At 33.2% G+C, this 16,626-nt stretch overlaps 1 protein-coding gene across 9 annotated transcripts in view; it reads left to right on the top strand.

Annotated features, from left to right (window-relative positions):
• Positions 1-16,626, top strand: part of FER (FER tyrosine kinase) — a 428,416-nt gene that overhangs the window by 178,083 nt on the left and 233,707 nt on the right. For all 9 annotated transcript variants that reach the window (XM_042990938.1, XM_042990948.1, XM_042990943.1 and 6 more), the window contains one exon: positions 6,231-6,323. In XM_042990938.1, coding sequence (XP_042846872.1) covers positions 6,231-6,323 — 93 coding nt within the window. The remainder of the gene's footprint in view (positions 1-6,230; positions 6,324-16,626) is intronic.

Here is a 16,626-nt window from a genome sequence, read left to right on the forward strand (position 1 = left end):
TGGACTTCTAACACAGATCTCTCGCTTGGATTTTATTTGCTGGTAATAGATGTGCAATATTATAAGCACCACATTCCTGTCTTTAAAATTTATTATATTCTGTTTTTTTAAATTAAATTTTGGGATTTCTTTTTTAGGTCCCACAGTTTCTGTTTCTAATAAATAAAATCTTGACTGAGGCCTTAAAACTCCTAACCATTCCCAGTTACTACTTCCAGTAACAAAAGGCTCTCTGAACTGAGAGCAGGATTACTGATGCGTGTGCATGTATGAGATACGAAAAAGTGAAACCATTCAGGGAACTTTTTAGATGAAGTTGGAAACTTAAAACATAGTTTATACAAAACTGAAGTATATATATAGTAGACTTTATAATATCCAACGAAGGTCTTCTGCTCCAAATACAAAACCAGTCTAACTCATCTTCCCTATGCCCCAAAAGCAATAAACAAAAGAAAACCAACCAAACCAAAATAATAAGAATGAATACTTTTTAGTTGACTGGAGTTTAAGCCTTCAAATGATCTTCTGAGGAGTATAGACTCGAACTCTGAAGGCCTTTTGTGGTAATTGACTACCTTGGAAAACGGTAGTTGGACACAAGTCTCTGTAACTTTTGATGAATGAATGGCTTTTTTCTTTGTGGTACTGAAGATCCTTGACTTGTATCTTTGTACATTTTCTTGGTTTGTGAATAAAGGCTGATAAAAAGATGACTAATAGATTACTTGTCTTATAAAATGCATAGGAATTTCTGTATCCAGTTTGGATATGGAAAGTCACAGGAGACCATATGTAAGGGCTGTAAGGTATCTTCTTAGATACATACAGTAGTGGGTGTGAAGCAAAGAGAACTCTCTAGCACTCCCCCAATACTCCCCCAAAGAAACTGCAAAGCTTGGAGAGATCATCTATAGTTCCTAAAGCTGGTGGATTGACTTTGAAGCTTAATCAGGATACTGGAATCTTGTCAGGGCTTAGATTCCATTCCTAGCTGAAGGGAAATTCCTGATCTAGCTCTCAGAATGTTTGAAGCTGGTGGTGAACTGATTCAAACTAAATTGCAACAAAGGCCAGACCCAGCTTGTTACCTATAGCCCCAACCTAGCAGCGTGACAGAAAAGGGAGCATATGCTCGTCTTTCTTGAGGTAAATATTATTGGATTCAGATTCTGCTGTTCTTTTATACAAACCATTCAGCACACAATCACAAAGTATGTAACACTAAAAAGAGAAAGAGAAATAAGAAATGTGACTCACAGCTAAGAAAAGAAACAGAGGCAGGTGGCCTCGTTATTGGAATTATCAATGTCTTTAGTATAGCTATTTTTAAAATGCTAAGGGATCTAGTAGAAAACATGGGCAACGTGTGTGAAAGATGGGGGTATCACAGCAGTGATTTTGATGCTATAAAAATGGAAATTCTGGAAATGAAAAATATATTAGAACTAAGGGATTTATTAAATGGAATCAGTACTAGATCACTGAGATGTGAATACAGGTTGATAGAAAGTATCCAAATTAGAACAAAAAGGTAAAGAAAAACAGTATTTGAGATCACGAGGTGATACGTGAACGAACATACACATAATGAATCCTTAGAATCTAAGGAGAGGAGAGAAAGAGACAGGAGTAAAAAACATATCTGAAGAGACATTGGTCAAGTTGGTAAATAGAGTGGTGAGCTCGGGAGTTTGTGCAAGTGTGGCTGGAGTTGGCAAAGTGCCTCGATTTCTAGACACAGGAACCTCTAATGAAATAGTACTTTTGCTCTCATTTTAATGCATTCTTTGTCTTACTCTTTTAAGCAAAGAAGATACATGTCTTGCTTTATTATGTCCCATACTTGTTTTACAGGCAGAACCTCAGTTAAGATGAGTCTAGCCTCTTGCTTGGGTCTTGCTTGGGTCTTGTTTCCCTAGAGACATCATCTTAGTTAAGAGATATACAGTCAAGAAAGCAAGAAGAACAATATGACATTTTACACCCTCAGTTTCAGTGAACTCTATTATTTTATAAATTTTCTTAGCATTGTTATTTTAAGACAAAATCTTAATAATCATTCAAATGTTCGTTTTGCACATTTGGTTTCCAATTTCATTATTTCAGAATATGAAAATGGTTGGCTTAGCAAGCAGTCTTTCTTTCTTTTAATAAATATTCTTAATATGCAAGCATCAAAGAAAAACAGCATGACAAACTAGGTTACTAGGCAGTGAACGCTTCTAAATGATTTGTCTTCAGTCAGACCCCAATTGCTAAAATAAATCATTTACAAACTGTTTCAGTACTTAAATTCTATATCCTGATGGGAATAAAAACTCTGTATTCTTCCTTCTCCCTAGCAAATCAACACCTGCAAAAGACTAAGTTATTTGTTTATTTATAAATGCATTCCTTTTTATGAAGGACATATCGATACTTGCAGTATTTCATTTACATTATGGAGTCATTTATCAACAGACTAGAAGTTCTTTTAGGAGACAATCTTCTCTGGGGTCATAATTTTCCTGTAGTTATTTCTCACAAAATCCCTCCAAATTTCATGGCTGCTTTGCATAAGTAGTCTCAAAGATATTTGGCACTCAGCCTGGAGCTTAGCATGAATGTTATCTTTTTCTTGATCCTTATTGCCTCCTGATTTGAATATGTATCTGACTGTTCCTATAGGGCCAAATAATTACTTTCATTGTTCCTTCTAAGAATGTTATTAGATTGGCATTATTTACAGAAGCCTGTGAGAAATAATATTTGGTTATTATTTTAATGACGCATTATTAGCATAAAACACGTCCCTGTGGCATGTTTCACGTTTTCAGAGGTCAAGTTTGAGGACGCCTCAGGGAGAATGTGACTTAAGGCTCTAAGGGAGGTAACTCTGGTAACTAGCCAGCCTGATACATGGAACTCTTCTTTGGGAATTTTGCCAGTGATCAATGCAATACACATGAGTGGGGAGTTGAATAATGGTCCCAGAAATTTTGAAATGAAGACTTTATCTAGTCCAGTGTACTGTGTGCTGATATAGAAACTGAGAGCCTATGTAGTGAAGTAATTTTCCCACATTCATACTCTTTATTCCTTCTGACATCAAAACCTTATTCTTTGTACCTTAGAGCTTCCTTTAGGAGCCTTGCTCTGAGAACTCTTAACCTGCTTTTTGGTTCAAGTCGTTAATTTGTAACTTGCTACGCCATGTACATATGTTGTCATTTGGTAGAGCTGCTGATTTTTGCCAGTTACTCCAATCAGCAAAGTCTTGATTCTTGCCTTTTCTATCTTTGCTTGTGCTTCAGTAAGCAGAGGATGATGGAGGTAACCTGAGAGCCTGCTTTTTATTGCAGTTTGGGATTTTTAGTGAAGAATAATTTCAAAACCTGATAGGTATAGTTTTACTTGAACTGTAAGTAGTTTAGGTATTGTTTCTTACAGTTATTTTTTTAAAATAGATAATAGGGAAACTTCTAATTATTATGAAACACTTTCATATATATATGGAGAGAGAGAGACTGCGGGAGACAGAAATTGTGAGACCTTTCAGTTAATTTTAAAATAATGAAAATGAAAAACTATTTTTGAGTGAGATGTGAAACTGATACCTCATCTAGAACTTTTTTTTCAAGATAGGTTTACAGCTACACTTATGACATTTTTCTGGGCATCTCATCAGAATATTATTTCATGATATCGCCCCTCATATCCCGCCCCCCTTCACTGACCCCCAGCTCCCTCCACTGTGAGGGGCCATCCTGTTGCTGGAGCTAATGCTTGGGTTTATTATCTGGAGAAAGTTCTTTACCTTGTCATAGCTTGAGGTGGGCAAAAGGAGTGCATCAATGCCAGCCCTAGCAGGCCTATAGGTAGTATTAGTAACTGTATCCGTGGTAATTGAAGGGAAGATTTTCAGTGTTAATTTCTGAAGTAGCCTTGTAATTCACTGATATAAAAATCAACTGTCAGTGAATTCAGCACATTCTGAGGTATTATGTGACCATAATTTAAAGTTGATATATAATGCTATGTAGACCAACTTTAGCAAGTGAGTTTCACGGTTTATTTGTGGAAATTTGGGCACCAAGTGAGCTGACACTGGTTAAAGTTTTGTGTAAACTTTATTTGTATTTAATTTTTCCTGTAAGAGAACTTAAGGTCTACTTATTGTTTGTGATAATACATTTTTTAGATCAACCTATTTAAAGAGTGCCTTTATTTTTTTTAAGTTTATTTATGTATTTTGAGAGAGAGAGCATGGAGGAGAAGGAGAGAGAGGGAGAGGGAGAGGATCCCAAGCAGGCTCTATACTCTCAGTGCAGAGACCGATGTGGGGCTTGAACTCATGCACTGTGAGATCATGACCAGAGCCAAAACCAAGAGTTGGATGCTCAACCAACTGAGGCACCCAGGCGTCCTTAAAGAGTACCTTTGAATGAAAGGATGTATATTTTTTTATTAGTTGTATCCCTTTGACCACACAATAGATTATGCTTTACCACTTAATACAAAAGAAGCAGGTTTTGAAGTGTTCTTTACCCCAACCTGAACCTATCCGTTAAATTTATCTGGTGTTGGTTTCTTAAGAATATGATTTCTTTTTTAATATTAACAAAAGGTTTTTTGGGGAAATGGTTATCTTTCCTGTCATAAGATTTGATGCCAAGATGTAGCTTGAGGAGAATTACTGTTGTTGTTTCCGTGCATATTATTAAATCATATACAAATAAAATGCTTTCTAATAAGTAAAGATCTCTCCTGAATTTTTGACTTTTCTGCATAACCTCTCATGTGCTTTTCAGTTCTTATGGTTCTTGTAGAAATTCCCCGCTTGAGCTGGAGAGTAGAAAACCATAGCCACTACAGTACTTTTCAGTATGTGTGCTATATATAATTATATCACTCTATGAAAACACATGATATTATACATTATACTATAAATATAAATATGGGTAAACATATTACATACTTTAAATATATTACTACATACAAACATACTACATATACTATATACTATATATAAATATATTGCTATGTGTTATACTAGTGTTACCATTTGTAAGATTATTTTAAACGATTAATATGTGTATATTTGTAGAATGAAAAGAATATTAGTACTGCAACTATTAGAATGAAAAGTAAATGAAGTGGGAGACAGAAGTTGAGTTTCAGAAACTACCGTGTTTATCAGAGAGCATATGGCTACAGATGTCTGCATTTACTACAGAGAGACACATACCCAACATGTTAGAGACAAAAGAAACAGAAGATGTTATTTGTGGCCTGCTTTAGTTATTTTCCAGGGATGAGGAAAATTGAGCATCACAGCTGATGGAAGACATGGAAATACAGCATGTGGCAATAAGGTCTTGAGTTCTTTTGCCTGCTGCTGATTAACAGTTGAAATGTAGTCATTATTGGAAAATTGACCACCTTCCATTACAAGCCCTCACACATGCTTCTTTGTTACCTTCTGTTTTTCATTTTTGTTCTTCTTTTTCTTCTTTTCTACCCTCTTACCCAACCCTTAACTTGCATTTGTTAAATGGATCTGAAGATATGAAATTTTCAGGAAAAGTTTCCTTCAACTGTGGTGCATGATACTTGGAAATATTTATCCTAAAGCAAGTAGCAGTCTGGATTGACTTCCCTTAGTGGAGTTCTACCATTATCCCCTTCCTGTTTTACTTTTTCATCATCGTCCTTCTCCAATGATCGCGTCATCATCATCGTCATCATGGTCGTGTGAATCTTTGTGAAATTTCCTAGCTAGTTAGGCAGCCCTGGGATTCACTGTTTAAAAAAATGTGTTCAATATAGTTCTCCTCTCTTTTCCCTATTATTTTCTTTCTTGAAAATCCCTTACAACTATAGTGCCATCTGAAATCTGTGTTAGACTGGTTCCTTTTAAATTGTCTTTTTTTTTCTTCTCCTGCATGTTAATACTTGAATTTCCCATGAAATTCCCATGAATTTCCTTTGCATTTCTCATTTTCTCTCCTCTTACGAATTTTTATTTCTTTCTTACTGCTCCCCAAATCCAGACATTTCTTGAGGGACCAGGAAAGTAAGAAACTATAGAGTTTATATGCATTTGATTATTTGTCATCTTAAATTTCAGGATTATGTTTTATTTAGTTGGAAGATGTGATAAGCGGTGGATAAATACATAAATACCCAGCATAGATGTGTGTAAACTAGTTTACTATTGCTGAAAGCTTCTCTCTTTATCTCTCCAGGAAAGAAAGGAGAGGCTCTCCAAGTTTGAGTCTATTCGTCATTCAATTGCTGGAATAATTAGGTCTCCAAAATCTGCACTGGGCTCTTCAACAGTAAGTAGGATGAACTCTATGTGCTACTGAAAATAGTCATTGTCTAGCTTCTTTCTTTTTCTTCTCTCTCTTTTTTTTTTTTGGCTTCTTTCTGATAAACAGTGAATATCGTATGTAAATTTGTCCTTACAAATAGAAAACAAGGTACATTATATAGCTTTTTATATGCATATGAATCTATTCATATATGTATAGAGTAAAATTACATGTAACACTGATATGGGAGGAAAGAAATAAACTTTTATTGCAGACTTCCTGTACTACAGACAAATAATTCTAGGAAACATTTTATGTATTTTGTGGCTTTATTAGAAGAAGAGCATAGAAAATTTATTTTCCAGTGAAACATTTTTTAATGATAGGAATTATTATCTATGTATTTTTGAAAATATTAGTTTATATGCATGTTCATATTTTTAAAAACATTTTAATTTTATTCAAGTCTGTTTGAAATTTGGGTTTGGCATAACAATGTGGTGCATAGAATATTATAAATCTCTAGATAACAACAGCCATAGGCAAACAAGATGAAGTATATTCTTTTTCCATTTATATATAAAATTTTAAAGTATTTTTCTTACTTCATTATCTTTCAAACTAAATTATCAAACTTTTTTTCCTAGCTATCCCTCATTCACAATAGAGCTTTAAGATGATGGTCTTATTGAATGATGATCAAAACAACAATATTCAGTACAAATTAATTATGTGCTTTCCCTCCCATCTTTTCCAAGTTTCTACACCATAATATCTTAATATTATTTCTTGTTCTTTAAAAGTTTAGCTGTTTAAAATAATGTGACCTGGTCTTATTTAGAAAAACAAAGTATTTCCTAACTATAGATTAGTAAAATGTCACATTTTGGATTTTATTTGCTATGATTCCTTTTGAATATGTAACACGGGTTCCCATATTTATTCCACTCAAGCAACATTCTTTTTATACACAATTAAGGCAAAGCATCGGGTATTTTAATTAAAAAGAAAGAAAATTATATTTTTATATAAAAGAGATTTTCTACTTCAGTGTTAGCCTTCAATGCTCCTATTGTCATTTCTGATATCCAGAAGTGTTCTATGGCAATAGGGAGGGGCTGTGAACTCATCAGAGCATCTTCTGTGGCATTAATAGCAAATGAAAATAAAAATAATTTTAGGGAAAAACTGCATGATAGAGTAAGTCTCTTTTAAGACCCATATCCTACTCTTGTTTTCTTAAGTTAATGACTTGCAACTTCACAGATAAATAGTAGTTCATAGGACTTAATTTATTATGATTTGATGTTCAAAATAAAGTATAGGAGACTTGATTAGGAATCTGTGGCCAATTCTGGAGACTATGAGGACAGGTTTTGATAACTTATTTGAAGAAAAGAAAGAAGAGCTCTTGAAAATAAATACTTAAAACATTTTTAAAAAAGAAAAAACATAGTTCTTAAAAGAAAATGTTCAGATCTGTTCTTCAAAAAGAGAAAAAAAAAGGAACATCACTTCTTAAAAGGAAACGTTCAGATACCTCATTTGCACTTCATAAAATTATTTAACATGAAAATAGTTCAGTGAAACACTTGACATAGTTGTCATTGACTCACCTTCGTTTCACTTAGGTGAGTGGTCTTTTTGCCAGCAACTAGTAGCAGTTTATTGGTGAGCTAATTTGTGAAAGGTGATCCCTCTGCCCAATTTTCCTTTAGTAAACTATTTTACATGCTTGAGAAGGAAGGCTTATTATAAACTCAAGGTTATCTTCAGGGTTATTAGGTGTAAAATTAGGAGAGTGGAATTTAGAGCTTCAAGTTTTAGCTAGTGACAGAAAAATAAGAATTCTCTGATAGTGGACATGGGCGAACACTCCCAATATTTGTTCATTTGTTTTCCCCACAACCTGGGATGCCCTGGAGACAGTTGTCTAGGAATGCAGCCATGGCTTTTGAGGCTTCAAGTTACATACATCACTTTGAAGGTCATAGTTATGAGAACTTCAGCTTTTGGCTCCAGCCAGAGCCTGTTTTGATAATCAGGGTCGATTAGAGGGTGAGAGGGTTTTTTTTCTTTCGTGTATGGAAAGACGTGCTCATTTACATATAGAAACAGAAGAAATCCAGTTAGTTCAAAATGATGACGTTATATAGAGTTGGCTATCCTAAAATTACGTCAGACATAATATGCACAATCTTAATGAATTAATGGTACAAATCATAACTCTGTAATCATTGAAGGTATTTACATGTTATTTTTTCCATTTAAAAGTGGTCTTTACGTTATTCTTAAGTAAAATTACCAAATTGACAGTCACTGACATAGGTAAAAGTTTGGTGTTAACAAACTGCTGTTAGCTGAAATAAATTGAAGTGCCTTTCCCACAAAGCATGTACCTCATTCAAATACACATTGTGATCGGTTTTTCATAAATTATGAACATCCTCAAAGCTATGAAATGCACATTTCTTCTAAGAAAATGCTCTCTCTGTAACTGAGAATTCTAGAGAATGTTCACTTCCTCAGGGCCCAGTTGGTGCATCTTCAAGCTGAAGACGATCATTGCTTTATCAGCCCTTTGGTATTCCCTGATTTATTTAGTAAGCTCACGAACCAAAAAGATTGAGGCAGTCTGCAGTTTATGACGCTATTCTTCACTAGGAATAGATGTGCACAACCTTTTCTCTAAAATGTTAGTTATCTTAACATTATTTGAAGGAGGGGTTTTCCCCTCAAATACACGAGTAATTGAGGTCTTGAGTCTTAATATGAATGTGAAGGTTTCAGGTGTTAAGTGTGATAATCTATGTATTAGAGACTACTTAATCATAATTAAAATTTTTTTCTGACACAATATGGTATTTTTTAGAGTATTCTTATTTGATAAATATAAAACAGAAAGAATTTTTTATTGTTCTAAATGATTTTTTCTCTATAAAAAACTTACAAAAATTACCTAGTTAAGCATATTTAAAATATTTTATAGTGGTATACATCACATAACATGAAATTCACCATTTTAAAGTGTACACTTAGTGGTTTTTAGTATACTGACTGTGTTTTGCAACTATCACTACTGTTGGCTTCCAGAACATTTCCATCTCCCTTATAGGATACTCCATACCCAATGGTAGTTAGTCTCAGTTCTCTCCTTTTCCCATTTTCTGGCAATCATTAATCCATTTTTGAAGGCTATGTCTGTTCTGGGCATTTCACATAAAGAGAATCCTATAATATGTGACCTCTTGTGTCTAGTCTTTTCCAGTTAGTATAATATTTTCAAGGTTCATCTGTGTTGTAACATGTGACAATACTTCATTCTTTTTATGACTGGATAATGTTCTGTTATATGAATTTATCACATATTGCTTATCCATTCATCAGCTGATGGAAACTTGGGTTGTTTCCACTTTTTGGCTGTTAGGAATAATGCTGTAGTGAACACTGATGTACAAGTTTTTACGTGAACATGTATTTTTCAATTCTCTCCATCATATACCTGGAAATTGCTGGGTCATATGGTGATTCCATGCTTAAGTTTTTGAAGAACCGCCCAACAGTTTTCCACAGTGGTTGCACTCTTACATTTCCACTAGCAGTATATGGATGTTCTAATTTCTCTACAATGTCATCCACACTTGTTATTTTCAATTTTTAAAATTATAGTCATACTAGTGGATGTGAAGTGGTGTATCTTTTATTTGCATATTCCTAATGACTAAGATGTTGAACATCTTTTCACATGCTTATTAGCCACTTGTATACATTCTTCAGAGACAAGACTGTTCATTTTCTTTGAACACTTTTCAATTGGATTGCTTTTTAATTCTTGAGTTATGAGTGTTCTTTATATATTTTGCATACAAGCCCCTCATCAGATATATACTTTGCAAATGTTTTTTTCTCATTTTGCAGATTGTCTTTTTATTTTCTTGATAGTGCCTTTGACAAAAGTTTTTAATTTTAACAAAGTCCAACTTATCCATTTTTCTTTGTTGGCACATGTTTTTGATGTCATATCTAAAAAACTGTTGTCTAATCCGAGACCATACAAATTTTCACCTTTAATTTCTTATGAGTGTTTTATAGTTCTACCTTATATATATAGGTCTTTGATCCATTGTGAGGTAATTTTTGTATATGGTACACAGCGGAGGTCCAAATCCATTCTTTTGTATGTGGGAACATTTAATTTAAAATCCTAAAAAAGTAACAACTATGAAATCACTGTTTCTTTATTCAAATTAACATATAAAAATTAGAAGTATAAAGTATAATTTTAGATAAAATAAGGAAATTAATCACATTTTACATAGGGAAATGAAATTAGTATTAATCTTTATATTATTCCCATTGGGCTTGCCATAGCTATTTATTTCAACATATTTAATAGTGTAGCTACAATGTAGAGCTTATTTGAAGACAGTCTCATGGAATAATACTTCCATCAACAGTGTTGATGGCAGGGAGAGTGTAAGATAATTAGGTGATAGATGAATTTGGCTTTAATCGAATTATAGCATCTGATGGTGTATGTTTAATACTTATTGTTATGATCAGAATAGTATTTTACTATAACAGCTGCAAGAATGTGTTCTTTTTCTCAATGTGCTAAAAGCTTGAAATAACCAATCATTAGTACTTTTGGACTCTGAGAACTACTGTACATCCAGCATCTCCCCATGCTGCAGGAGGTTATAATTTTGCTTTAAGAACTATTTCTCAGAGACTGCTTCTGAAGTCAGGGCCAGAGATATTAGGATTAACTGCATAATCTGGAAGCCTACTGTAACCATGCATGTCCATTTCCATTGGAAGTCTTAGAGCCACATTATATTTAATGAGATCTGTTCTAGTCATATCAAGAATACTTCCCTTTCTCAGAGCCCTCTTTTTACTGCAGGATTTCCCTACAAGTGTTGGAGCAAACAACTTGTTCCATCTTACATCCCCTTGTGAGTACTAGTTGTATCACTGATCTGTGAAGTGTATAACGCCTTTCTAATAGTAGCACTCTCTGAAAAATGTACTTTAAAACCAGAATAAAGCACATCTTGGTCCAAATAACAGTTCTTAATAATTCAAAAGAATTATTAAATTATTCAACTCTTGCCTCCTTAAGATTCATATTTTTCTATACTGTATTGGCATATATGCTATTTCAATTTTAGAATCACTTCATACTAAAATTTAGAAAATAAGAACATTGGGAAATAAAGATATGCTTCCATTATATAGAATAATATAGCAAATAAGATTTTCTTGCTTCTTTTCAAAAAATTAGAAAATTATCGTTCAGCTATGTTTTAAGTCATACAGCGATATAATGCTAGTAGTATTATAATGCTTAGCTACCACCATTGGCATAGGGAAATGCAGTTTTTTTTCAAGCATAACATAATAAACTGCTTGTGTTCTTTAGTGTTCTCCTTTAAGCCTAGGAGAGCAACCTTGTACTTACTTTAACAATGCATATTGTTAAATTCAGGTTAAATATTATATATTTTAAACTTTAGTTGTCTTCGTTTGCTCTTATGGTTTTAATTTATCTCCCCTCCTTGTAGTCACTCCTGTCCCCCAGACCAAGATGTAGAAAATGCGAAAAAAAGGAAAATAAAAATAAAAATTCTTGTGTTGTATCACTGCCATACATACACTGAATTCTACTGTCCAGTTAGTTATGTTTAGGAAAACTAAGTATTATTCTCAGAATTGCTAGTTTTGAATCATTATCACACATAATTTTTAAGAAAGACTTGTCAGATTTATTTTCTATAACCTATACTTTTACTGTATAGAGAGCAAATATCTGTTTTTTAAGATCTTTTTTTAAAATGCTTATTTATTTTTGAGAAAGAGGAGACAGAGTGGGAGTAAGGGAGAAACAGAGAGAGGGAGACACAGAATCTGAAGCAGTCTCCAGTCTCCAGCTGTCAGCACAGAGCCTGACACGGGCCTCAAACTCATGAACTATGAGATCATGACCTGAGCTGAAGTCGGATGCTTACCGACTGAGCCACCCAGGCACCCTCTTCTTTTATAAGTTTGAGCAAATGCTTAAAGCAATGATCTGATCATGTCAGACTGATACTGTATTCTTCACAAGCAATCGCAACTTGATGATGAACATTTAAATTTCCTGAGATATGAGTTATTAGATGATCTGGTAATAGTTTTAGTTGATATGTATAACATGAAATTAGCACTGAATACAGTTAATTGACCTAAATGTGTTATTAGTGATATTGTGGCACATTGTATATATAATATTGTATGAGCTTAAGGAAAGAATATTTGTTAACGAAAAAATAAAAGTGTAGAAAACATGCAGTGAAATGATCAGATAAAAGAGGATGAATGAGTCATGAGTACAATTGGAAAAAGCAAATGGATAAAAATACTAAAGTGAAAAAAGAAAATGATTACTAATAAAGAGAAGAGTACAGGAACTAAAGAAGAAAAAAAAGTCAGAGCAAATCAGAAGGTATAGGAGGAAGCAGAAGCATTAAAACAAAAATGAAAGACCTTTAGAAAATATATTTTGCTAGAGATAGTGTCTCTTATGAAAGATCCAAGAAGGTGCACAAAAAGGCAATCAAGGAAATGGGAAGTTGTGGAAGTAAGGCTAATATTTGAGTGTGGCCTACTTGTCTATCTTTTTAGGTAAAGTTTTGGAAAGAATTATATTAGAATGCAAATCTGATCAGCATGTAATTCTGCCTAGTTTTGATGCTAGGCAACAGTTATATTATTAGCTAAAGACTAAACAAACTCAGGTTCTCAGAAAGTACAACAAATCAAGAAATTTGTGAGTAAGAGTTTTGTTGCTAGTTTCGTTGTGGAAGATAAACATTAGGTGAAGTACCTTTATTTTGGTTAAAGATATCAGTGCGTGAAAAAAAGTGATAAATTCTACCTTACTGCTAAAAACATTAGAATTTGTAGGATACAGATAGACCTTAGTGCCTCATAAAGACAGAACCCTACTGTATTTAATTTACATCCTGTTTGTCTAGCCTGAGGCAATGATCATTAAGATCAAATACCTGGGCTATTTTTTATTTTTCGTTGTTTTAAGAGTTAACTCATTCAATAAATTCAAAATGGAATTATTTAGTAATTTGAAAAAAATGTGACAAGAAGAACATTATTATTCATATTCTCATTTTATGTTTTTATTCAACTGTCAAACCCTAAATGATGTAAAATATATTTTCTACCTATGGTTACATTTTTCTTTCACTGAAAATAGCTTTTACTACCACCAGGCAGATTCCTTTTCAATAGACCTTTTCCAACCTTTTGCAACTGTTTGGTGATTCTTTTACCTCTGAGTGTATGATGTTTGATTCCTAATCTCAAGTTTTCCAGTGATAAAATTAAAAGGGTCTTTATGGAATTTTTGAGAAATGTTGAAAATCCTGAGTTACTTGGTCTCACCCCAATGTAATATTAAATTAGATTTGAAATAATTCTTTACTTAGATTATTAAATTAATGGCTAAATTTATGTAAGAATAGAAAAGGTACTTAAATATCATTTTTATAATTAAAAAATTATTAAACATTTTTATGTTTGTGTTGAAGTTTTACTTAGCTTGTTCAAGTTCCTTGAGAGGTTTACTTATATATTTTCCATGGTGTTTTACTTTAGGTTTTTTTTTTTTTAATCATTTCTTAGGTGCCTAATTTTAATAGAATCTAGACTTTGATTTTTTTTAAGATTTTATTTTTTTTAAGTAATCTCTCCACCCCACATGGAGCTCAAACCTACAATCATGAGATCAAGCGTCACATGCTCTACCGACTGAGCCAGCCACGCACTCTTGATTTTTTTTTAATATTTTTCTTTACTTCTCAAAAAGGAGCTCATATGGCACTGAAATGTTTGACATAAAGGCATACAAATCTTCTTTACGTACTTGAAAATTATCCCGAAATAGGATAAGAAAAAAATAGGCTCTTATTCTTTCCTCAAGAAAAAAATATTTTCATTTTCTAGTATTGACTACCCATTGCATCTTCATTTATACCAATTATTTGATTTGACTAATCCCAGTATGTTTTTACTGGACTATCCTTTAAGAACCAGGCCCAGAGAAAATAACTAAACAGCTAGCCCAATTAATCAGGAAAGATTGTCTTATCAAGTATAACTCAGTAATTGTATTAGATTAACTATAACTTTAAAAAAAGAAGCCCCCTCCTCCCCATATCTTGGGCAAAATTTTTAGATAACTTACTGACAAGGAAAAATCTTTCCCTACTGATATTTGAAGTAAAAAGCTTCATTTCCTTTGTGATGTAATTATGACAGCTCTTGGGATGTTGGATTTTGTTGCTGAAACATTCTACCTTCTATTACTAACAAGCTTGCAAAATTGTATTGGAATTTAATTAAAATCATATTAATAAAAAGATTCCTTCCAATGCTTGCAGAGAAGTCCCTGTGAAACCTGATAGACCCAGACAGGGGATGGGTGGGGGCTTTCCTACATATGTGTAGTTCACATGCACACTCACAGTTCAGCTTACATTTTATATTGTCTAGGAGCTGGGGAACACCAGCTCTTTATTTCAAAGAAACTAATAAATCCAAACAACTGGTGTATAATCCCTGTGAAATAGTAATATAAATTCTTTCCCATTCACTTCTTTTTTTTAAAGCAAACAAATAAACAAACTTAGATGTTCTTTCAGGATGATTTTTTTTCCCCCAAAGAGATTCTTCACATTCAAACCCTTAAATGAATTTCTTGGTGTTAGCTCAGCTTTTGTGCTTCAAATGCCCTTCTGACTTAATGAATACTCCAGGCTCTGCATTTTTCCAGTTCTAAATAAATCAAAATTTGGGAGGATAAGTTGAATAGGATAAGGAATGAGGCATGTGACATCCTTGTTTGCGATGCCTTTCTAATAGGTAGACCTTCTTGAAAGATAATGATAAAAACAAGTTCTTTGCAAAGAGGTGACATTGAATTTCTTGTTTTATTGATTTTTTATGAAAAAAAATTTTTGCCATGGGCAGTGCTTGGAAATATTTCTATTACAGTAAAAATGTTGGTGTTTGTTATAGTGAGATACGCTGTGATAAAATTTTGGGAAAGATATATTTAATAATTTTGGCAACCTGCTTTAAGAATGATAAACTATTAGTATCAGTATACACGAAGAGTTAATTTTGTGTGGATAATGCATTGGTCTTTAAAAGCACTGTTATCTCATAGCTGTGGCTGGTTCTTTATGTAATTTGTTCTTTAAATCCGTTTGGGGGAACACAATTAAAATTTTCTTGAAATATTATTTAATCATAATTAGTACTAAAAGAATGAGTCTTGTTTACCTTACAAAAAATTTTCATGTAAGTCATACCATGTATATATTAAAGGAATTAAGTATATCATAAGTGGAAGTAATAGAAACCAAAATGTGAACTCTTCTTTGAAGTCTCTTTGGGATTTTTCAGGGTTCTTTTTTTTTAATCATTAGGATGGGTTTTAGATCATATAAAATAGAACTTGTACCAATATCTTTTGGGCCTCTTCAGTGGTACAAAACAATGAAGACTGTCTTCAGAACTAGTTTTCATTTACCACAAAGATTCACACTTTGTCCCTATATACAGTTCATCATGTCAGCCTGAGAAACCTTATCTATGAGTATTTGCCTTTCATTTATTATTAATTCTAATTTCCAATTTATACAATTGTGGAAATTTATAAATTACTTTCTCATGAGACATTGTGCATATTGTATTCTAAGAATCCTAAGAGTTAGTGCACATTTTTGTACCTCAGCCACAGAGTACTCTTAACCATTCAGTGCAATTTAGTTCTTTGGATAATAAAAACGTACCTTTTACTTGTAACTAGAAACTGTTTCCATCTATTACCAATTAGAAAATTTCAAGGAGATATAATTAGTTCTTTAGTTATCTGTTATTCGGTATTAGCATTTGAAGCCTCCTAAAATAACAGATAATTTTGCCATGCTCATGGCGTTTCCTGCCATGCTCATGGCTAATATTCCTCCCTTGTTTTTGCCACATGTTTGTAATTTCATGTTAGTGATTTTCAATGATACTGCATCTCCTAAGGCTTTATTGGCCATTGCTCTACAGGGTCAGGACCAGACATGTGGCAGAGGTAATGGTTAAGGAAGTCAGGGGAATGAGGGCAAGAATGGGAAGGTATAACAGCAGGGCAGCATCTAATAAAGCCTTAGATATTGCTTCTAAAATATAGCATATGGGCAGTCTACCGCCCATGTCATTGAGAGTTTTCCCATAAAAATAATTAACTCAACTTTTGATTTAAATGAAAATG

This window comes from Panthera tigris, chromosome A1 (genome assembly GCF_018350195.1).
Source record: "Panthera tigris isolate Pti1 chromosome A1, P.tigris_Pti1_mat1.1, whole genome shotgun sequence".
Lineage (NCBI taxonomy): Eukaryota > Metazoa > Chordata > Mammalia > Carnivora > Felidae > Panthera > Panthera tigris.